The sequence below is a fragment of the Phyllobates terribilis genome, unplaced genomic scaffold (assembly GCF_046119375.1).
Source record: "Phyllobates terribilis strain yellow unplaced genomic scaffold, ASM4611937v1 Scaffold_1__5_contigs__length_1240528914, whole genome shotgun sequence".
NCBI lineage: Eukaryota > Metazoa > Chordata > Amphibia > Anura > Dendrobatidae > Phyllobates > Phyllobates terribilis.
This window is the reverse complement of record NW_027362761.1, coordinates 1,147,060,332-1,147,083,579: the sequence shown is the minus strand read 5'-3', so window position 1 is coordinate 1,147,083,579 and position 23,248 is coordinate 1,147,060,332. Positions and strand designations below refer to the sequence as shown.

The 23,248-nt window shown below is 46.3% G+C and overlaps 1 protein-coding gene across 6 annotated transcripts in view; it reads right to left on the bottom strand.

Annotated features, from left to right (window-relative positions):
- Positions 1-21,745, bottom strand: part of PPP2R2C (protein phosphatase 2 regulatory subunit Bgamma) — a 255,847-nt gene extending 234,102 nt beyond the window's left edge. For 2 of the 6 annotated variants that reach the window (XM_073648119.1, XM_073648129.1), the window contains exon 1: positions 21,206-21,745. Coding sequence is in view for 2 of the 6 variants with exons in the window: in XM_073648154.1 (XP_073504255.1) it covers positions 21,206-21,275 (70 nt within the window). In the remaining 4 variants the exon portion in view is untranslated. The remainder of the gene's footprint in view (positions 1-21,205) is intronic. The other 4 variants (XM_073648163.1, XM_073648173.1, XM_073648154.1 and 1 more) reach the window with 3 other exon arrangements.
- Positions 21,746-23,248: the final 1,503 nt, after the last annotated feature.

Below are 23,248 nucleotides of genomic sequence, written 5' to 3'. Positions count from 1 at the left end.
GCCCAGGTAGTATAACCCCCAACGGGAGGGGTATAGCCTCAGGGGGTCAGGTGCAGAGGATGGTGGTTGTGGAAGTGCAGGGAAGATGGTAATGAGAGTCAGAGTCGGGTTGTGCAGTTCAGGGTTCTTTACTTACTGCAGATGTTCCGGTCACTCCGGCCTTGAGTGACCACCCGAGCCGTGCTGCGTCCACCAGGTCCTGGACTCGGCCAACCCCCAAGTAGTTCTGGAGCGTGGTTCTGAGCTCCCGTTCTGACCTGTCCTCGTCTCTGGCCTTCCCCACCAGGGATCCACCTATGTCCGGCTCCCTCGGGCCTTCTGTTGGTAACCCTTGACTCTGGGTTCCCTGACCCTACGCGTGGTCTGCCTTCCGGGTGGATATGGTGGGTGGCCGTGGCAGATGCTGCCCACGGCCTCCGGTCTCTGGCTGAGGTATGCTGTAGCCCCCACCAGTTTGGGATCCGGTACCCTGTTGCCAACTCTTCACCCTGTGATTGTATTTGGGTTCTCAGAGTTCCTTCTTTCTCCCCCTCTGGGTCTTTCTTTCTTCTCCTCTCTCACTCTGGGCCTGGGGCTGCTCTGCTCCTCTGCTCTCTTCCACTCCTCTGCAAAGACTGATGTCTCTCTGTCTTCTCACAGACTGACTGGGGCTGACTGACTGTGGCTGACTGACTGACCCTGATCTTAGATGGTGCCCACCTTAAATACTCCCTCTATGTGTGAGCTCAGGTGACCAGCACCCAATGAGCTCCTAGCACTACCCAGACTGATCCCCCTATCTGCCCCTACACTACTGGGATGTACCACCCCCCTCCCACTCCAGCCAGGAACAGACTCGGTCGTACCTGCACATTTCTAAGTGGGAGTACCGTTGGTCTGTTCCTCGGAAATGGGATGTGTGTAGTGCATGCAGCTTTCTGAGCTCAGCTCCACACTCCATCCTTACCCGGGAGTGGAATATCACACCTCTGGGTTGAGGTGCAATACCCCTGTAGCAGCCGAATCCTCAGGGTGCTACATATATACGTTGATGGGGGATATATACAATATACCAGGATGGGGGACATATATACCAGGATGGGGGACATACATAGCAGAATGGGGAACATACATACCAGGATGGAGGACATATACCAGGATGGGGCCCAGGATAAGGGACATACAGTGGGTGCGGAAAGTATTCAGACCCCTTTACATTTTTCACTCTGTTTCATTGCAGCCATTTGGTAAATTCTAAAAAGTTTATTTTTTTTTCTCAGTAATGTACACTCTGCACCCCATCTTGACTGAAATGTAGAAATTTCTGCAAATTTATTAAAAATGAAAAACTAAAATATCACACGGTCATAAGTACTCAGACCCTTTGCTCAGACACTCAAATTTAAGTCACATGCTGTCCATTTCCTTGTGATCCTCCTTGAGATGTTTCTACTCCTTCATTGGAGTCCAGCTGTGTTTAATTAAACTGATAGGACTTGATTTGGAAAGGCACACACTTGTCTATATAAGACCTGACAGCTCACAGTACATGTCAGACCAAATGAGAATCATGAGCTCAAAGGAACTGCTCAAGGAGCTCAGAGACAGAATTGTGGCAAGGCACAGATTTGGCCAAGGTTATAAAATAATTTCTGCATTACTCAAGGTTCCTAAGAGCACAGTGGCCTCCATAATCCTTAAATGGAAGAAGTTTGGGACCACCAGAAGTCTTCCTAGACCTGGCCGTCCAGCCAAACTGAGCAATCTGAACAATTGTTGGAGAAGAGCCTTGGTGAGAGAGGTAAAGAAGAACCCCAAGATCACTGTGGCTGAGCTCCAGAGATGCAGTAGGGAGATGGGAGAAAGTTCCATAAAGTCAACCATCACTGCAGCCCTCCACCAGTCAGGCCTTTATGGCAGAGTGGCCTGACGGAAGCCTCTCCTCAGTGCAAGACATATGAAAGCCCGCATAGAGTTTGCTCAAAAACACATGAAGGACTCCCAGACTATGAGAAATAAGATTCTCTGGTCTGATGGGACGAAGATAGAACTTTTTGGTGATAATTCTAAGCGGTATGTGTGGTGAAAACCAGGCACTGCTCATCACCTGCCCAATACAATCCCAACAGTGAAACATGGTGGTGGCAGCATCATGCTATGGGGGTGTTTTTCAGCTGCAGGGACAGGACGACTGGTTGCAATTGAAGCAAACATGAATGTGGCTAAGTACAGAGATATCCTGGATGAAAACCTCAGACATGGCCGAAGGTTCACCTTCCAACAAGACAATGACCCTAAGCACACTAAGGAGTTGCTTCAGAATAACTCTGTGACCATTCTTGACTGGCCCAGCCAGATCCCTGACCTAAACCCAATTGAGCATCTCTGGAGAGACCTGAAAATGGCTGTCCACCAACGTTCACCATCCAACCTGACGGAACTGAAGAGGATCTGCAAGGAAGAATGGCAGAGGATCCCCAAATGCAGGTGTGAAAAACTTGTTGCATCATTCCCAAGAAGACTCATGGCTGTACTAGCTCAAAAGGGGGCTTCTACTCAATACTGAGCAAAGGGTCTGGATACTTATGACCATGTGATATTTCAGTTTTTCATTTTTAATAAATTTGCCAAAATTTCTACATTTCTGTATTTTTTCAGTCAAGATGGGGTGCAGAGTGTACTTTAATGAGAAAAAAAATGAACTTTTTAGAATTTACCAAATGGCAGCAATTAAAGAGTGAAAAATTTAAAGGGGTCTGAATACTTTCTGTACCCACTGTATATACCAAGAATGGACCAGGAAGGGGAATATATACCAGGATGAGCCTAGGATGGGGAACATACATACCAGGATAGGGCCCAGGATAAGGGACATATATATCAAGATTGGGCCAGGAAGGGGAATATATACCAGGATGTGGCTAGGAAGGGGAACATACATACCAGGATGGGGGACATATATACCAAGATTGGTCAACGAAGGGGAATATATACCAGAATGGGGCTAGGAAGGGGAACATACATACCAGGATGGGGGACATATATACCAGGATGGAGTCCAGGATAAGGGACATATATAACAGAATTGGGCCAGGAAATGGGATATATACCAGGATGGAGGACATATATACCAGGATGGGGCCAGGAAGGGGAACATATATACCAGGAAGGAGCCGAAGATGGGAGACATTACTACATAATGGAGGAGAGGGTGGAGGGGGTGCAACTTGTATGTCCTTGTAGGATTTAGAACTCTACAAGGGTCCAAACATCTGACCAACATGGGGGTAGGGGGCAACCCAGGTCCAAATCTTGCCTATTGGACTCTAGTTACGCCACTGGATAGAGGTATAGAAAGATAGAGTTGAGATAGAAAGATTCTTAGTTAAACAGTTAAATATGAGAGAGATAGATAGATATGAGACAGACAATAGACCTGTGAACAGCACATTTATATATAAATGTGCTTAGCAACAAGCGGTGGCTGTGTGGGTTTCTCCCATGTTCAGCTGTCTTCTCTTCATCTGCCACTTCACTCCTTGCATTTTCTCTTCCATCTGATCATGTCTCTAACATCAGACTGAACCTCACCCATCAGGACAGTCCTCCCGCTGCGCTCAGACTGGTGGTGCATGCTGGGTACGGACGTGTGGATTAATAACATCTTGAAGGTCATGCATTACCTGTTTGTGGCTGGATTTACAACCAGTCCAATAATGTCCAATTATATCAGCGATTCACTAACAGCTTTCCTACAATTCTCAAACAGATATCTGGCACCCGTGAGAACACGTCAGCTAATACTGATAAAGACTCATATTCTTATTAGCAGAGTACAGACCACTTTTTTACTGTGGTCTATATTCTGACCATATGGAATGAGGTACATTGTGAGACATGGCGTCTGTAGACAGAGCTGCAAGGGATTTGATTTCCCCAGCTACATTTTCGTATCTCATAATTTTCTCTCTCCCTTCCCTCAATTTTAGAGATCGTACACAGGTCTCCAGTGTGGAGAGAGGAGAAAGTATTCACAGTCTCAGGGAGGGCAGAGAAAAGAAAAACTATAGAAAAGAAATAAAACACATGAAGAGAAAATAAATACAGTATTGGAGTTGTGCTGATTTTTTGAGCTAATAAAGACAGCAACCCTTTGGATATGCACACAGTTCACATGCAGCCTATATTACTGGAAGAGAAACCCCCACAAGAGACATATCTGAAAACTGCAAACTGAGGAAGGTCTGAAAATGAATGATTGCAGACTGAAACTGCATTTTTCAATTTTAATAACTAAAGGTAAGCACTAACATATGTAAAAATAATTTTCCATGTCAAAAGCATCCATAGCCATAAAGGGAACGATTAAAGAAGTTGTACACTACTTTATATTACCCCCCCCCCCCCATGTATCCCCCCGAGGCCCCTAATAATTTATGTAAATACCTTCCATTGCAGAAAATGCCTGTGAGCGGCTCTATCAGTGCTCACCGAGTATCTTCAGTGTGCACGGCCATTATGTTTTAGTCACTCCGTGCGCATGAGTTGCGACTGTTTGACAGCTTTAATACATGTGAGAAATGCCTAAGAAATAGGCATTCCTCACATGTATTGAAGCTGTCAAACAGTCACAAATCATGCACACGGGAGTGATTCAAACATAACGGCCGTGCACACTGAAGATACTCGGAAAACACCCGAGCATGCTCGTAAATCTCGAGTAACGAGCATGCTCGATCATCACTAATCTTCACCACACTCCAACCAAAGCAAAAACTTCCATAAGCCGAGGAGTTTTATACTGTTTTTTTTTAATTTCCTAAAGGGTTTGTCTCATTTAATACAATCCATTATAATCTATTAAGATCTAGATGACTATTACATGGTAACCATGGACGTAAGGGGGTATTATTTGGATACTGCATATCTTTGGGAACTACAGTGTATGAAAGAAGTATGCCAGGTATGAAAAAACAAGGAATCTATCACCAGGTTTTTGCAGCCCCATCTGAGAGCAGCATGATGTAGGGACAGAAACCCTGATTCTAGTGATGTGTCACTGGGCTACTTGCTGTAGTTTTGATAAATTTATTGTTTTATCAGCAGGAGAGTATCACTAGAGGACTAGTAAACCTACCACTAAAGTAAGCAGCGCAGTAAATTACACATCACTGGAATCAGGGTCTTAGCCCCTATATTATGTTGATCTCAGATAAAGTGGAAAAACCTGGTGACAGATTCCATTTAACAAGAATGGGAGGATCCCTATTTTCTTCTCCCTGCCCAGTTCTGCCTGATTGACAGATCTTTCCCTATGTGTGTATACATACATAGCTGAACTGGGCGAACAGGAGCCGCCATGACTAATTGTCTTTGTTTTCTCATTTTCTCCTTTTAGTTCCTTGGTAGAATAGAAATTTTATATGAATTAAACTTCTATAGGTTCACATTAACATTAACAACCTTCCACATTACTCTAAATTCTGCCCAAATGTTCATTATTTTTACACTATAATCAATGTGTCCATGAAAAAGTCAGTTGTGCGCTCACTGGTTATATGTGTAACTGTGATTGTGAACACAAAAGTGTTTCTCCCAAAAAAACACATATGAGGAAAGTACAGATAGCAACCACTCCATATCTATTCATTTCTCTCTCTAGCTCATGCACACTGTCAGGATCCCCCTCAATTGCCAGATCGATCAGGCGGTCACATGAGTAAGTGATTTCAAACTGCCAATCATGTGCCAACTAGATTCTTATCCGTTACTCTCAACAGAAAATTGCTTTGTTGGCCAGTATGGTGACCGCCGGCTCCATCTGGCAATTGAGGGGAATCCTGACAGTGTGCGTAATGCAAATGTCAGAATTCGCCAGTCTGCAGAAATTAAGTTTCCGCCTGAAAAACCGTTTCAACGGATGAAGCAGCGCACTCTGCCTCTGGCACAGCAGGAAATCACAGCATATGTCGAAGTGCTAACAAGGTGTGTGCAAGTAAAGCCTTCTCCAAAGCTGGCTGAACACATCAGATAGCTGTCAGCTGAACACTCGTTTGGCCAACAACTATCCAGACCTAGCTCACTCGTGCACTTTTACTTTGCTGAGCATGCATGTGTTCTGCATGGGTAGAGGGGATATTTGCATTGTCTATTGCTGGCTGCAGAATGAGTCAACTGAGAATCTGACAGTGATCTCATTCAGATTGAATGATGGGAGACTTTGTAACTTTTTTATGTCTTTTTCTGATTACCTCTCTGCAGATTTATGAGCACAGACCACATCAAAGTCGAATGTTCAGCAAAACAAAGAGCCTGTAAAAGCTAAATGGAGCAAAACGTTTCATGAGACCAAATGAAATCCTTATGAGGATAATAAATAAATCATATATATATATATATATGTATATATATATATATATATATATACACACACACACACACACATATATATATATATATATATATATATATATATACATACATATAAATACATATACAGGTGCATCTCACTAAATTAGAATATCATCAAAAAGTTATTTCAGTTCTTCAATACAAAAAATGAAACTCATATATTATATAGAGTCATTACACACAGAGTGATCTATTTCAAGTGTTTATTTCTGTTAATGTTGGTGATTATGGCTTACAGCCAATGAAAACACAAAAGCCATTAACTCAGTAAATTACAATACTTCATAACAACAGCTTGAAAAATGATTTTAAAATCCAAAATGTTGTCCTACTGAAATGTATGTTCAGTAAATGCTCTCAATACTTGGTCGGGCTCCTTTTGCATCAATTACTGCATCAATGTGGCAATGTGGCATGGAGGCGATCAGCCTGTGGCACTGCTGAGGTGTTATGGAAGCCCAGGTAGCTTTGATAGCAGCCTTCAGCTCGTCTGCATTGTTGGGTCTGGTGTCTCTCATCTTCCTCTTGACAATACCCCATAGATTCTCTATAATAGATTCTCTATGGGGTTAAGGTCAGGCGAGTTTGCTGCCAATCAAGCACAGTGATACTGTTGTTTGTAAACCAGGTATTGGTACTTTTGGCAGTGTGGACAGGGGCCAAGTCCTGCTGGAGAATGAAATATCCATCTCCATAAAGCTTGTCGGCAGAGGGAAGCATGAGGGGCTCTAAAATGTCCTGGTAGATGGCTGCGCTGACTTTGGTCTTGATAAAACACAGTGGACTCGCAGTGACTCTGCCCTGTCTTTCAAACCCCACACCCAAGCTCTCGCCACCTATTGTCGCCTCCAGCTCAAAAATATTTCCAGAATCCGTCTTTTCCTCAACCCTCAATCTACTAAACTGCTTGTGCATGCCCTCATCATCTCCCGCCTGGACTACTGCAACATCCTCCTCTGTGGCCTCCCTGCTCACACTCTCGCACCTCTCCAGTCTGTCCTTAACTCTGCTGCGTGACTAGTTCATCTCTCGCCTCGCTACTCCTCTGCTACCCCCCTTTGCAAATCCCTTCACTGGCTCCCAACTCCCCAGCGTATCCAGTTCAAACTACTAACACTGACCTACAAAGCCATCCATAACCTCTCTCCTCTGTACATCTCTGAACTAATCTCCCCATATATTCCCTCACGCAATCTCCGGTCCTCTTAAGACCGCCGTCTATCCTCCACACTTATTCGTTCCTCACCCAATCGCTTCCAAGATTTCTCCCGAATATCCCCCATCCTCTGGAATTCTGTACCCCAACACGTCCGATTATCCACCACATTTGGATCCTTCAGACGGAACCTGAAAGCCCATCTCTTCAAGAAAGCTTACAACCTGGAATGACCCCGCTGCCTCCTCACCACCACCAAAGCTGCTGCAACCCCCCAACCTACTGTCTCCTTCCCCATCCTGTAGAATGTAAGCCCGCATGGGCTGGGTCCTCTTCCCTCTGTACCTGTCTATCATTGTTAGTTCATTTCCTGTAAGTGATATCTGCATTTGGTATGTAACTGGCGCCCGTGAGGGTTCGGTCGCCACAAGGAGGGATACTGCAGCCTGTCAGCAGGTGTAGTGTCTCCTCACCCAGGTAAGGAAGGTGCACTGGTCAGGACCCTGAATCTACATTCAACACTACACACTCCTGACCTATGGGAGGCAAGTGTAATGCAGGTGCCGGAATGCAACGCACAGAGACACAAGGCGAGAACAGTCAGAGATGTTTGTAAACAGTTTATACAACAGGTATACTGAAACAAGGGATTAGCAACAAGGGTAATGAACAGTGGTTTGAAATATCAGAAAAATACGAAATTTCTCAAAGTAAGGCGCAGTCTCTTAAAATAAGGCGCAGTCTCTTAAAATAAGGCGCAGTCTCTTAAAGTAAGGCGCAGTCTCTTAAAGTAAGGTGATGCCCTCAAGCATGAGAAGCACCACACAAGTTCTTTAACCGTGAATTTGGCCCTAGCGGGGGTCACCGGTTATTCCCGCTAGGCCGTGAGTCTCTTTCCGGATGAATTCAATTAAATCACGTTGTGCTACTTTAGCCCCAACTGTCCCCCTCCCAACCTGAGTACTTAAACCCAATTGTCCCCGGTACCGTGGGTGAGCAGTGGAAGTGACGGCCCTGCTCACGTACGCAGCTCCTCTCTGCTTGGCTGTTGGGGGCAGTCTCTCGAGCCTTGGATAGGGGGGTCCAGGCCTCGTCTGTCGGCGGCCGACGTCGGGTTCCGCGAACTCACTCAGCACCGCGATCAGGTTCCTAGTATCCTCAGCAGGCACAGCACTCGAGTCACAACTGTGAGGGATCCAGAGCTCTTTTACCGGTGCCCGGCTGGAGCACCTCTCAGTCCTCTGGATTTGGCCTGTCACGCGGGGTTTCTCAGGACGCAGGGAGCACGTCTGCTCCTCTCTGCTGCTTGGCGCCAAAGACCCCTCAGGTTTGGCGCGCTGGCCTCTTATCTCTCTGAACTCCTTCCTGGAAGTCACCTGATCGGGTCCAGCCTCTGAATCTGCCCTCCCTGCAACTTCCTTTGTATATTTTGGTTCCGCTTTACTGTCTCTGGCCAGTAGATGGCAGTCTCGCTCCATCCTTGAAACGTCATGTTGAAGTTCTTTTACAAGCTTTTTTGCTCGTTCTACATTCCTCCCTCCTTTTTGCTCGCCAGTCCTCGGGCGAGTGGACTCCTCGCAGAATTGATGTCTCCTTTCAGGCAGTGCAAGCTCAGACAGGAGTTGGGCACACTCCTGTGTTTTCTGTTGGATTCGAGACCAGATAAACTCTTCCTGAGCATACCGGTTAGGAGGAATTCCGGCATTAGCCCGCTCAGTTCTGCGGGGCTCTTCTTGCGGAGGAGACTCCGGGAGATCCGAGGAATCAACTACTGGGGATTGCAAATCATTTCCTGACTCATTCTGACTTCCACTCGGGAGTGGCACCAACGGTTCTGTCGGGCCCAACTGCATTGTGGCCCATCCTTCTTCATCCCCCAAGGTTCCTGTATGTGGCACTTCAGACAACACGTCTGAGGGCCCAGCCCTGTTACAGACTTCTGCTTCAGAGGAGCAAGGTCGCAACATATTACGGTGCAACACCCTGGATGTCGAGGCGTCATCCCCTTCGGGCCTAACCTCGTAGACGGGGTTGTCTGGGTGAACCTTCTTCACCACCCGATATGGTATTGCCTCCCAACGATGGCCCAGCTTACTCCCAAATCGTTTAGCCCTCACCAGCACTCGGTCTCCTGGCTGAAGCGATCCACCTGTGGTCGGGGGCCGAACTGCATGCTCTACTTCCTGAAACTTCTGAGCCACCAGTCTTCTCACGGTATGGAGTCGACGCTGGTGTTCTCGAATCCAGGTACTTGGGCTACTGCCCGGACCAGGGTCTTCTGAGTCTAGCTCCAGTTCGGTGATTTCTCGGCCACTTCTTCCAAACAGCAACAAGTAGGGGGTGTAGCCGGTGGTTGCATGAACTCGATTATCATACACCCACACCAGCTCGGACACGAATTCGAGCCACTTCATCTTTTTGTCCGCTTCCAGTGTTCGCAACATTTGCAACAGGGTTCGGTTAAAGCGCTCGCATGCACCGTTCCCTTTCGGGTGGTAGGGCGTTGTCCGGGAACGGTCGATCCCATAGATGCGGTATAGCTCATCCATCACTCGTCCTTGGAAGCAGGCCCCCTGGTCAGAATGTATTCGCTTCGGGCACCCATAAATCCGGATGAAATCTTGACAGATGGCCTTGGCTGCAGCTTCTGCCGTCTGATCTTTAGTGGGCGTCACTACTGCAAACTTGGTGAAGTGATCAGTCATGACTAAACAGTGTCCATAACCGTTGTATGAAGTTCCTACCATCAAGTAGTCAATCATCAAGACTTCCAAGGGGGCAGAAGTTCGGATAGTCTGAATGGGAGCTCTTTGCTCCGGGGGCTTGTTCAACTCACACTGGCGACATGTTCGGCAGACCCCCTCGACTTCTTGTCGCAGTTGAGGCCAATACACCAGCCGTTGCAACCACCGGAAGGTCTTTTCTACTCCGAAGTGAGCACCTCTTCTATGAGCTTCTTGGGCTAGCTGTGTTACTAGCGCTCCTGGAACTACCACTTGCCAGGTAACATCAAACTCTCTCGAGGCAGCTGGATTCTTCGGCATAGCAAGCCGTCCTTCAGGAGGAGCCTCTCCCACTGGCCTAGGATTTGTAGGTTAGTTGGAAGAGAAGCGGCTCTGGTTTCCTGGTCGGGTCTCTGATTAAGGGCGACCCATTCTCTCAACTTTGCTAGCTCCGGGTCGGATTGCTGCAGATGTATCCATTCGTCTCTTGAACGGCCCAGAATCTGAGTGGGCCTCGGCTCCCCTCTGGTCTCTTGGGCATCGACCACAGCAGCGGCGAACTGGCTGAAATCCGGGATCTTGTCGCCTTTGAGCTCCTCATCTCTGTCCTTCTTCGGCCCCGCCTAAGTGACCCGGGACAGTGCATCTGCATGTGTGTTCAGGGCCTTGGAAAGATAGGCGATTTTATACTGGAATTTGGACATCCTTGCGACCCACCGCTGTTCTAACGCGCCCAGTTTGGCGTTCTCCAAGTGGGCCAAAGGGTTGTTATCTGTCCGCACTTGCACTTCTGACCCTGACAGGTACTCAGCAAACTTCTCGGTCATGGCCCACACCAGTGCTAGTAGCTCCAGCTTAAACGAACTGTAGTTGTCCGGATTCTTCTCCGTATCTCGGAGTGACCTGCTGGCATACGCGATCACTCGCTCTTTCCCTCCTTGTACTTGAGCCAGCACTGCTCCCAGCCCATGCAAGCTTCCATCAGTGTACAACATGAACGGCTGCGAAAAGTCAGCGTAGGCCAGAATCGGGGCATCTGTTAGCGCCATTTTCAATGCTCGGAATGCCTCTTCTTGTCGTGGGACCCACTGAATGGGCTGCCGCTTGGCTCCCCCGGCTGTTCCTCTCAGCAATTCATTGAGCGGGTTCACAATCTTAGCGAAGTCTTTAATGAATCTGCGGTAGTATCCAGCGAGCCCCAGGAATGCCCTTAGTTCCCTTAGATTGGCGGGCGTGGGCCACTTCTGCACGGCAGCTACTTTCTCTGCAGTGGGGTGCACCCCTGCACTGGACACAGTGTGCCCCAGATATTCAGTTTTTCGTTTGAAGAGACGACACTTACGAGGCTTAATTTTCAGGCCATGCCTTTGTAGCCGTTCTAACACTTGTTCCAATCGGCGGAGATGATCCTCAAACGTTGCGGAATAGATAATTATATCGTCCAGATATATTAAAGTGGCTTCAAAGTTGAGGTCCCCCAAGCATCTCTCCATCAGCCGTTGGAAGGTTTCTGGCGCATTTGTTAGTCCGAACGGCATTTGATTGAACTCAAACAGGCCCATAGGGAGAACAAAAGCTGTCTTTGGACGATCCTTCTCAGCTACTGGGACCTGCCAATAGCCACTGGCCAGGTCGAGGGAGGAGAAGAATTTGGCGCTCCCTAGTGCAGACAGAGACTCTTCGATTCGGAGTGGATAGGAGTCCCGCACTATACAGGCATTCAGCTTCCGATAGTCTACGCAGAATCTCAGGGTACCGTCCTTCTTTCGGACCAGCAAGATCGGAGCCGCCCAGGGGCTCTGGCTTTCACGGATCACACCATTCCGCAACATGTGGGCCAACAGCTCTTTCACCTCCTGGTACATTTGAGGCGGGATCTGCCGATATCTCTCTCGGATGGGAGCAGTATTTCCGGTGGGTATTTCATGCTGAATGTCCCGAGTGCACCCGAAATCATCTTCATGCTGTGCAAACACTCCCTGATATCGCTGTAGAAGTTGTTCGATCTGCCTTACTTGTCCAGCAGAAAACTCAGTCAGGTTAGCTTCCATTTCTTCCAGGAGGTGGCGTCCAGCCAACGGTTCTCTTCCATGTTCCTGGCTATTGAGGGACACCTCTAGGGTCCATGGTTTTCCTTCCACAGGTGCCAGCCCTATAGCGTCAGCTCTAGTAAGGGCCTCCGGCATTACGCACACTCGCGCCACCTCTTGTCGGGGCAACAACTGTAAACTGGTGCCACTTAAATTGATGCAGCGCACGGGTACTCGACCGTGCCGCACGGTGGCCAGAGTTCGAGCAATCAGGAGTCCAGAGGGCGCTTCTTCTCCCTCCATTGGTTCAATTTGAATGTCCACGCCCTCTAAGGACACATGTGCCAGCACCGGCAAAGTGAGTACAGTTTGTCCCACCGGCAGTGTCATTGTGGCTTCGGGCGGTATCGATACCTTACCAAGGTACTGGGAGGTAGTGGGCAACTTTTGAATCTGACTGACCCGCACGAGGTGCTGGAACACTCTCTTGTTAGCTGGGTCTCGAGTGGCGCGGGTCCAGTTGTTTTTGCTACAGCCCTCAGCCAGGAACTGTCCGACTTCTTTCAGCACATTCATGCCCAGGGTTACAATGGGCCCATCGCCTCCGGGCCCAGTGGTCAGTACAATCCCTTTTCGACCGAGGTCCTTTCCACATGCCTGCACGGACATCCATACTACTCCCGCTACTGGGATAGGTAGTTGATTAGCCGCCACCAGTTTGACAGTGGGTTCCCGGCAAGAACGAGCGACTTCAGGAAAGTGACTTTGGAAGTACGTCTCAGGCATAGTGGTCACTTGAGACCTGGTGTCCATCAAACAGCGGATCCGCTGCCCATTGAATTCAGCCCAGGTAATGGGCCTCTCGGAGACAATGTCTTCAGAGCTCCCTCTTCTACTCTCTGAAGCTCGAGACCCCACGGTATGCTCCACAACCGTGGGGCATTTTAGTTTAACGGCTGTCCCCTCCTCCTCCTTTCTCGGTTGGGACAGCCTTTGGAGATATGCCCCCTACCTCCGCAGGTCCAGCACTCCGGTCCTCGTTCTGCCGATAGGTCGGGTACATGTCGTGCTGGGGCCGGATAGGAACGTCTTTCTCGTTCTGGTCTCCGTCCGCGTTGAGCAGTACAGTCCGTCGGCAAGGGGGCAGTAGGAGTCTTCCTAATAGAATTCAGCTCACCCCGAATGTCTCGGATTTCCTGACGTATTTCCCATACCCAATCAGGCTCTTGGTTGGTGAATCCAGGAGCAATTGCCTCATGACTTCTAACTGTGGCTTTGAGAACAGGAACTTCTCTCTCCAGGACTCTAACTTCAGCCCCTACCTCCAGGAAGCCCATATCAGGGCTCAATCGCAGCCGCTCCTTCAGGATCTGCCTCAGGGAAGGGTCTTTCAAGCCAGCAATCAGTTGGTCACGCAACACCTCATCCAATGGTCCCAGTCCTCGGTTCCCATCTCGAGTTTTCTTAGTGATATGGGCCGTCACTTCCTGTAATGCATTAACATACTGATTTACTGTCTCATTTTCCCCTTGAACCCGCTGAAACAACCGTAAGCGCAAGTGTCCCAAATCTGTAGTGTCACCGTGCATGTCCTCTAGAATTTTTATCACTTTATCCACGATGTCACGGTCCCCAGGTGGGCGGTACATCACAGTCTGTTGGGCCTCTCCATCAAGGGTTAGGAGGGCCAGCTCCGCCTGGGCTAGATGGTCAAGGGGATACATACGTAGCATACTTCTAAGTCTTTCTGCCCAGTCCCAAAGTGACATGCCATCCCCTGTAAACTTGGGAAGATGGCTGAGCATAGCCCCCAGGGGTATATGGCTCCGGCCGGACCCAGCCACAGACTGATCCGCCATCTCTGCGTCTGAATGTTGCATCCTGCCGACTACGCCAAATGTAATGCAGGTACCGGAATGCAACGCACAGAGACACAAGGCGAGAACAGTCAGAGATGTTTGTAAGCAGTTTATACAACAGGTATACTGAAACAAGGGATTAGCAACAAGGGTAATGAACAGTGATTTGAAATATCAGAAAAATACAAAATTTCTCAAAGTAAGGCGCAGTCTCTTAAAATAAGGCGCAGTCTCTTAAAGTAAGGTGATGCCCTCAAGCATGAGAAGCACCACACAAGTTCTTTAACCGTGAATTTGGCCCTAGCGGGGGTCACCGGTTATTCCCGCTAGGCCGTGAGTCTCTTTCCGGATGAATTCAATTAAATCACGTTGTGCTACTTTAGCCCCAACTGTCCCCCTCCCAACCTGAGTACTTAAACCCAATTGTCCCCGGTACCGTGGGTGAGCAGTGGAAGTGACGGCCCTGCTCACGTATGCAGCTCCTCTCTGCTTGGCTGTTGGGGGCAGTCTCTCGAGCCTTGGATACGGGGGTCCAGGCCTCGTCTGTCGGCGGCCGACGTCGGGTTCCGCGAACTCACTCAGCACCGCGATCAGGTTCCTAGTATCCTCAGCAGGCACAGCACTCGAGTCACAACTGTGAGGGATCCGGAGCTCTTTTACCGGTGCCCGGCTGGAGCACCTCTCAGGCCTCTGGATTTGGCCTGTCACGCGGGGTTTCTCAGGACGCAGGGAGCACGTCTGCTCCTCTCTGCTGCTTGGCGCCAAAGACCCCTCAGGTTTGGCGCGCTGGCCTCTTATCTCTCTGAACTCCTTCCTGGAAGTCACCTGATCGGGTCCAGCCTCTGAATCTGCCCTCCCTGCAACTTCCTTTGTATATTTTGGTTCCGCTTTACTGTCTCTGGCCAGTAGATGGCAGTCTCGCTCCATCCTTGAAATGTCATGTTGAAGTTCTTTTACAAGCTTTTTTGCTCGTTCTACACAAGTATGCACCATAGTGATGTCTCAGCAGGATCACGAGTGGGGGAAACCAAAAGTTAGGGGAACCATGTAGTGGGTGAAGGGTAGAACAGACTTTTAGTTACACACATAGTTTTATATATATTAGCCAGCCATCTTAAGCACAAGGTTCTTTGATTGTGGTCTTTGCAGCTGACAGTGGCCTTGTGTAGGAGCCTGCAGTGTGCTGAAGATACACGGTCCTCGTGCTCTGACCTTGACACGAGGAGCGGGAAGGAGTTAACAGAGATTCTACCCCGGTCAAGTTCCCTTGCTTAAGAAAGTCAGGAGCTATAGTGACAGCTCCACAAGCAAAAGGATCCCAGGGAGCACGGACGGAGCGGCGTACGCCACCTGTGCTCTCCATTCTGGCCCTGCCAGAGGGACTCCTGCTGCAAGAGGGGTACCGGCCCCCGACATCTGACTTTGTTACTTCATGTCTCAGTCAGAAAAGCCCCGAGGCTTAGTGGATCCCGGGAGGGATACAGACGGAGCGGCCTACGCCACCTGTACCCCTCTACCTGCGTTTATCCAGTGGGACCAAGCCTTTGCACGCACACACACAGGAGAGGTTCAAGGGGGACTGTTAGGAACACTCGGAGGGTCCTGATCGAGGTACCTGAATACCTTGGGTGTGCTGAGCCCTCATCCCTGGTGGCCGCAGTGATCCGTGAGGAGCAGGGAGAAGCCTTGCCGCTGCTTAAAAGAACTGTGAGTAAAAGACCTGGAAGACTATCCCTATGGCCTATGGTTCCTTTATTTCTGCACTGCACCACACCGCATCTGAGTGACCCAGGACTACTCTCCCCATCCTCCTGTCACAGCTGCCCTGAGGCCCTGCTCCGCCTGTGGGGAGTTATAACATCGCCTGCTGCCACTACATCCAGCCTCAGAGGACTGCTAGCAGCGCTGGTGGCGCATCACCAGACACCACAGGTGGCGTAGTCGATAAATACCACTCAACCCTGATAGCCCATTACTTTCATGTGACGGCCCTGGGCACGGAACGGGTCCAGGCCACAACTGCCTCCCCAACATCTGACCCGGCTCCGAGTACCCCATTTCCCAGGGAGGGCTGTGAGCCTCACATAACCTCTTCTTATGTACAGCGCCATGGAATCAATGGTGCTATATAAATTAATAATAATAATGACCTACACCAGCAGATGACATGGCTCCCCAAACCATCACTGATTGTGGAAACTTCACACTAGACCTCAAGCAGCTTGGATTGTGGCCTCTCCCCTCTTCCTCCAGACTCTGGGACCTTGATTTCCAAATGAAAATTGGAACTCTGGGACCTTGTGGAGTGTGTCAATGACTGCCTTCTGGACATCTGTCAAGTCAGCAGTCTTCCCCATGATTGTGGAGCCTACTGAAACAGACTAGGGGACCTTTTTAAATGCTTATGAAGCCTTTGCAGGTGTTTTTTGTTAATTATTTTAATTTACTGAGATAATGACATATGTTTTCATTGGCTGTAAGCCATAATCATCAACATTAACAGAAATAAACACTTGAAATAGATCACTCTGTGTGTAATGACTCTATATAATATAGGAGTTTCACTTTTTGTATTGAAGAACTGAAATAAATTAACTTTTTGATGATATTCTAATTTAGTGAGACGCACCTGTACATATATATATGCACACAGACATACAGTATATATATATATATATATATATATATATATATATATATATATATATATATATATTTATATATTCCCAAGGGAACCTAACTGCTTTGCTTATAGTAGTGAGAATCTAATTTATACCACTAGGTGGTGCTGTATTTTTGAACTTCATCTATGCATGTACTAGATTGAAATTGCTTGTGCTCTGTGCAGTAAATGGACACAGCACACCATGTGGTTATCTATGGTATTGCAATAAAAACTGATCAGTAATAATGTATGAACTAAGCAAATTGAGAAACTAATAAAAGTCATCAATGACAATAAAAGTGACAAATGATGCCGCATCTGGATATGGTATACACATGTTAACTAATAAAACCTTTCCATTTTGCAAGCTGCCATAAATAAGGTTTACACTGACATCTTCCGATATTGACTGTGGTTATCCCTTTAGTGATTCATATAGTGCTAAGGCTTATGGTGAGTATGCATATGAGTTTTATAATATCTGCAGTACATTATGCTAATGTATTATGAAATTGCACTTATAAATGGAAATCAGCGATCTGATTGAGTACTATGGATTACTGTTAGTCACCCTGTACCTATGTGGTCACCCCATTACTTGTTGCTAAACATCTGCCCAAATGACATCAGACATATTCATAGATTATTAAAGGGGATTGTACAGAATTACAAAACAAACATGGCCGCTTTCCTCCAGAAACAGCGCCCCACCTAGTCATAGGTTATCCTTGAAATTGCAGTTCAGCTCTGTCAAAGCCGAGGACAGGTGCGGTGCTGGCAATGGTTTCCTATTCCTGGGATTCTAAGCAAATCCCTAGGAAATAATTACAATGATTTTGTCTCCAGCAAGTGGGCAGTATTACTGCATAGAATTAAAGGGGTTGTTGTCTCCTTTCAGAAAACTTTCCACTATATGCAAAGAAACAATTACGGTAAAGCTGCATCACAACGGCGGACACCTGGGGAATGAACTGCACATATAGGAAAAGTTTTCCGAATGGGGACAACCCCTTTAAATTGGCATATTAATTATATGCAAGCGGCAGGAGGCAATGTTTAATAACTCATCTATGCCCAGAAAAAAAAGATCTCAAGTGATCCAGAGATCTCCTGCTAGTATTATTGCCTAAGCAGTAGGATCTTTTAAAGTCTTGTAGTACTTAAAGGGGTTGTCCATTCACACCATACTGAAGACCTATCCATTATATAGGAGCTGTTCTGCAGTACTCACATTGAATGGTCCTAATATATGTTTACATCTGGCCACCACCAAAGCAAATACCGTAACAACTGATCGGTGGGTACCGCCGGGTGTCAGACCCCCCATAGATCTCGTATAGATTACCAATCCTATGGATAGGTCATAAATGGCGTGACTGGAAAATCTCTTTAAGGGATATTCCCATTAAGGCATGATCACCTAATGGAGAACTGGGGTCCCACCACCCCATTCAATGATATAATGAAGCATATTAAAACGTACTGCAATATGCTTCAATACATCTGCCACCCTTTTTGGGGGCAGGATGGGAGGAAATGTGGTCATCTACGTTATTTTTGTGCTTCATAAATAATGCAGTGCAACGTAAACCGAACAAAATGTAGTTAAAAGGCCATTTTAATGGATATGCTGCGATATACTGTGTGTCTGGATGCAGATTTTTGCAATTCATGTCATATTTGAACCTCGCCTTAAAGTGACGCTATGAAGAAGATTGTGCCACATCTACTGCTGACATCTGCAAACAGCACAAAAACTGCAGCATCAGATACAGTGCTCTGGTGGCCGAAGCATCCTGCTATGCCCAAAACCTCCCTGCAGAGCTCATGTACCTCACTGAAAAAATCTTGACTGATCTTCCTGCATAGCTGCTTTTAATTTATAGTATATGTTTAAAGGGGTTGTCCAGGTTTGGAGCTCAAGTCTACAGTCACTCTATGTAACTGCAGACTTGTGAATCTTTACAGCGCTCACTGTGTGTTCTGTCAGAATTTTCCGGTGTCGAGAGCGGGCGGTCATGTGAACACAAATATGTGATCTTCATACATGTGATCACATGCCAACTAGACGTGCACGGCCTTGCTCAAGACACATCTAGTCTGAATGTGGCCAAAAGTATGCAAATCGCAGTCAAATGAGCACCAGCACCCGATGCCTGCACTAGAGATCCTGACAGCATACACATTGCACACAGTGAGGATTCATAAGTCTCTAGTCACGTAGATTTGAGCCCCACGTTTGGACTTTAAGACTGCAATGGTATAGGCCTCTTGGTTATTATCAGGTCAAACATTTAGGTATGGAGAGCTATTCCAATATTAACATGATATAATCCATGATACTCTCTTTACATAAAAATCAGTCAGGAAAAGTAAAAACGTGAACGTAACTTCTGGTGCCATTTTATTTTATGTGTTAGTGGTTAGAGGATCAGGAGATTAAATGGATGGCCCACTGAGGAAGAGGACTGATGTAAAAGAATACTCTGTGTGTACATTGTTGGAGAACGTGTTGGCGATATATAAAAAATACAGTGAAACTTATATGAGGCCACCACCCAGAATCGCATTGAAAAGCGTCCTTCTAGATGACCAGTATGTAAGAAAGAACTGATAATGAGCAACTGCAAATCTGAAGAGGAGATCTTCTCGAAAAGAGTGGTTTTAAATTTCATGATCTTACTATTAGTTTTAGCGCTCCCTGAGTTATAGGAGTAAATTACAAATCAATTGAGATCATCCATATTCACTTCTGGAAAAACGTTGCTATGGGTGGATCCACCAAAGGAAATGATGTTGAGCGAGCACCATCCAAGCATATGAACTTCATGGAGGAGGGTTTCTCCCAGAGGACTCCCCTCCATGAGCCGGAACCTCGAGGATCTCCCTCTCTTGCAGACACTGTGTGTCTATGTGTTACATGGGCCATTCATTTTATAGCCTGACATGTAATGCATTTATATAGTCAGCGGTGTCTTCCCTTTAATGGGAACTTGTATCACTGGGGTCCTGAGTTCGAATACGACCAAAAACAGCACCTGCATGTAATTTATTTGTCCTCCAAGTTTTTAGATTTCCACCAATAACTCAATAACATACGGACTTTCTATGAAATTGTCCTTGGTGTTTGTCTGAATTGGGAAATTAGAGGCTTTTCATGGGGACCAAGGTGAATAGTGCCACTCTTGTACACTACTATGGAATATATTGACACTCTCCAACATTATAGGCAATAATTAAAATTTATTTATTGATTAAAGGGATTGTCCCATAAGTAATATTTATTACTTATGCTCAGGATAGGTAATCAATGTATGATCGCTGGGGTCCTACTGATGGGACCCTACATCGATCACAAGAGTGAATATGGCAGTAGTGCTCATGTCCGACCATCAAATACCCATAGACGGTGAATGGTATGGTGGTCGCGCCTGTCAACACCATTACATTCACTCTTGTGATCATACATTTATCAGCTATCTTGCGAAAAAGGAAAACATGTTGTTTAGCCCCTCATCCCCCGCATCTCCCTCATTATAAAACCAGGGTCAACCGAAAAACACCCAACTTTCTAAGGTTTGTGACAGCTTCAATCTGTCGCATGTTGTGGAATACCATATTGCTTGGCTAGTAAAAAACGTCTACAGTAGTTGGTCCTGTTTTATTACATCTGTATCATCGTATAGGAGATAGCGAATGGGGGGGGGGTTCAATAGATTTTTTTTTCCCCATTCTCCTGGGAATTGCTTCAAAGCCTCAACGCACAAACCTCCTCTCCTGCTGCAAACTGCAAGTCAGAACCGATGCTACCTCTGAGTAGTTAAATTACACCCACCCCGGGGAATATCTACCTTCTCCAAGATTGGAGTCGGGAACCTATAGATTTATTATATTTTCATATCTTATTCCCTAATCTGAAAAGCGTCAATTACAGATTATGGATTTAAGATGAAAACATACAAAAATAATGTCCAACGTTCTACGTCCAAAATAAGCGCCATGCCTTATATGCCGACATATCTGATGGACACACATATACCCACCCAGCCATCCATCCATCGCGGAGTCCTATAGAGGGCCACAATGTAGCAATACTCTCTACAAATATTTACTTAAAGGATCATTATGACAACATGTATCCAAGCCTTCAATGAAATCGCAAGGTAACCTGCCCTGATCTCCTCTCCTAGGATGTCTGCAGTAATTAACCCCTGTAGGACCGGACGGGAAGCGATACCCTATTTCCACCATAACGTATATATATTCTCTAGACAAGACATAGACACAATAAGACATGTATACGGCACATAAGTGGGGTAAGGGATAGAGACCACACACAAGGTAGGGGGTGCAGTTAGCAAGAAGAATAGGGGGGGATCTACCTTCAGTCACATAGTTGTGGTCCCGAAGAAAGCTGTGGTTAATTTTCCGTGTGTCTACGTCCTCGCCCATGGATTACTCAGCATGCCTATCCGCAGTGGACTACTGATGGAATCACCAGAGGTCGTCACAAGAGCAACATCCATACTGCCACAAGCTAGCAGAGGAAGCCAGCACAGTCTGCCACTGAGCCCAGCATCAGCATCATCTTGAGAGCCATGCAAGACAGACCAGGGCACAATACACCGCTCGCTGGCTCGCCTGCAGGGTGTTAGTAGGATTATTAGTGGGTTTTCTCCTCCTAGGCCCTGCCCGGCTGCAGCTGCTGGTGCCAACCCCAATGCTAAATGAGGCCACTGCAGCAAAATAGCATTGAGGAGATAAGAAAACAGTGTGACTTGCTGTTAGGAGCTGATCTGCTACTGCTGTCATATGCTTCTGCTGCATCACAGCATGCCCCTCCCCAGCAGCTTGTTCTAGCCCAACCACACTGTCAGATCTGTGGCTGCATGTGCTGCTGGAGAGTCAGGAGAAAAATGTCACTGCAGGCAGGGCATGCTGGCAGTATGGGGATAGACATCACCGCAGGGGTGCATTGTGCACAAGGGTGCAGCGAGGGTCCTCTCCAGAGAGCTACATTTAATGGGATTGTATAATTGCATTTGTATCGCCAAGTTCTTTACGTCCCCATTATCAGTTCCATAATATTTTTTTTTTTACAAACGCCCCCAGTATCAGTGCCATAACATTTATTTTTTTTACAAACGCACCCAGTATCAGTGCCATAACATTTTTTTTTGCAAATGCACCCAGTATCAGTCCTAAAATTTTTTTTTACAAATGTACCCAGTCTCCATCCCATAACATTTTTTTTTTACAAACGCCCCCAGTATCAGTCCCATAACATTTATTTTTTTTTACAAATGCACCCAGTATCAGCGGCATAACTTTTTTTTTACAAACGCCCCCAGTATCAGTCCCATAACATTTTTATTTTTACAAATGCCCCCAGTATCAGTCCCATAACATTTTTATTTGCATTTATTTGGGGCTAAAAGTTATTTTTGCAATTGGGTTCCATTAAAAAATTTGCACCATTTGGCTTTTACAGGCTCTTTGTTTCCCTGCACATTCAACTTTGACACGGAAACAAAAGAGTTACAAAGTCCTTCTGAACACACTCACTGATGGATTCTCTGTTAACTCATTCTGCAGCCAGAAATAGACAGTGCAACACAGAGACTATGGAAGGCAAACGGTGAAACGTTTTTAACCCCTTTACGATGGGGCCAATTTGCTGTTTAGTTTTTTCCTTCCATTCTTCGTCTTTTATTTTTTTCTGTCCACGTAGACATACTATGGCTTGTTTTTTTCCTGGACAAGTTGTACTTTTGAATGACACCATTCATTTTACCACATAGTGTACTGGAAAATGGGAAAAAATCCAAGTGCGGTGAAATTGTGAAAAAGCAGAAATCTGACATTGTTTTTTGGGAATTGTTTTTACAGTGTATATTTTATGGTAAAAATGACCTTGAAATATGATTCTTCTCAATACGATTACAGCGATACCCAACATGTCCAGTGTTTTGCATTATTTTAGTGGTGAAAAAAATCAGAAGTTTGCAAAAAAAAATTTTGGGGGTTATGTCACCATTTTCCTCGACCCGTAACATTTTTATTTGGAGCTGTGTGATGACTTCTTTTTTGCGGGTTAAGGCGACGTTTTTTTTAATACTATTTTGGGATAGATGTGACTCTTTGATCACTTGTTACTTTTTTGTAGAATTTTGACAACCAAAAAAAAGTAATATTGGCGTTCTTTCATTTTTTTCGTTTACAGTGTTTACCGATCAGGTTCATTGTTTTTATATTTTGATTGATCGGACTTTTCTGAAAGCGGCGATATCACGTGTATTTTTTAAAAATTTTTAATATCTTTATTTTCAATGGGGGAAAAGAGGAGTGATTTGAAGTTTTAGTTTTTTTGGTTTGTTTTTTTGCATATTTTTTTTTTTAAATATTTCTTTTATTACTTTTCACTC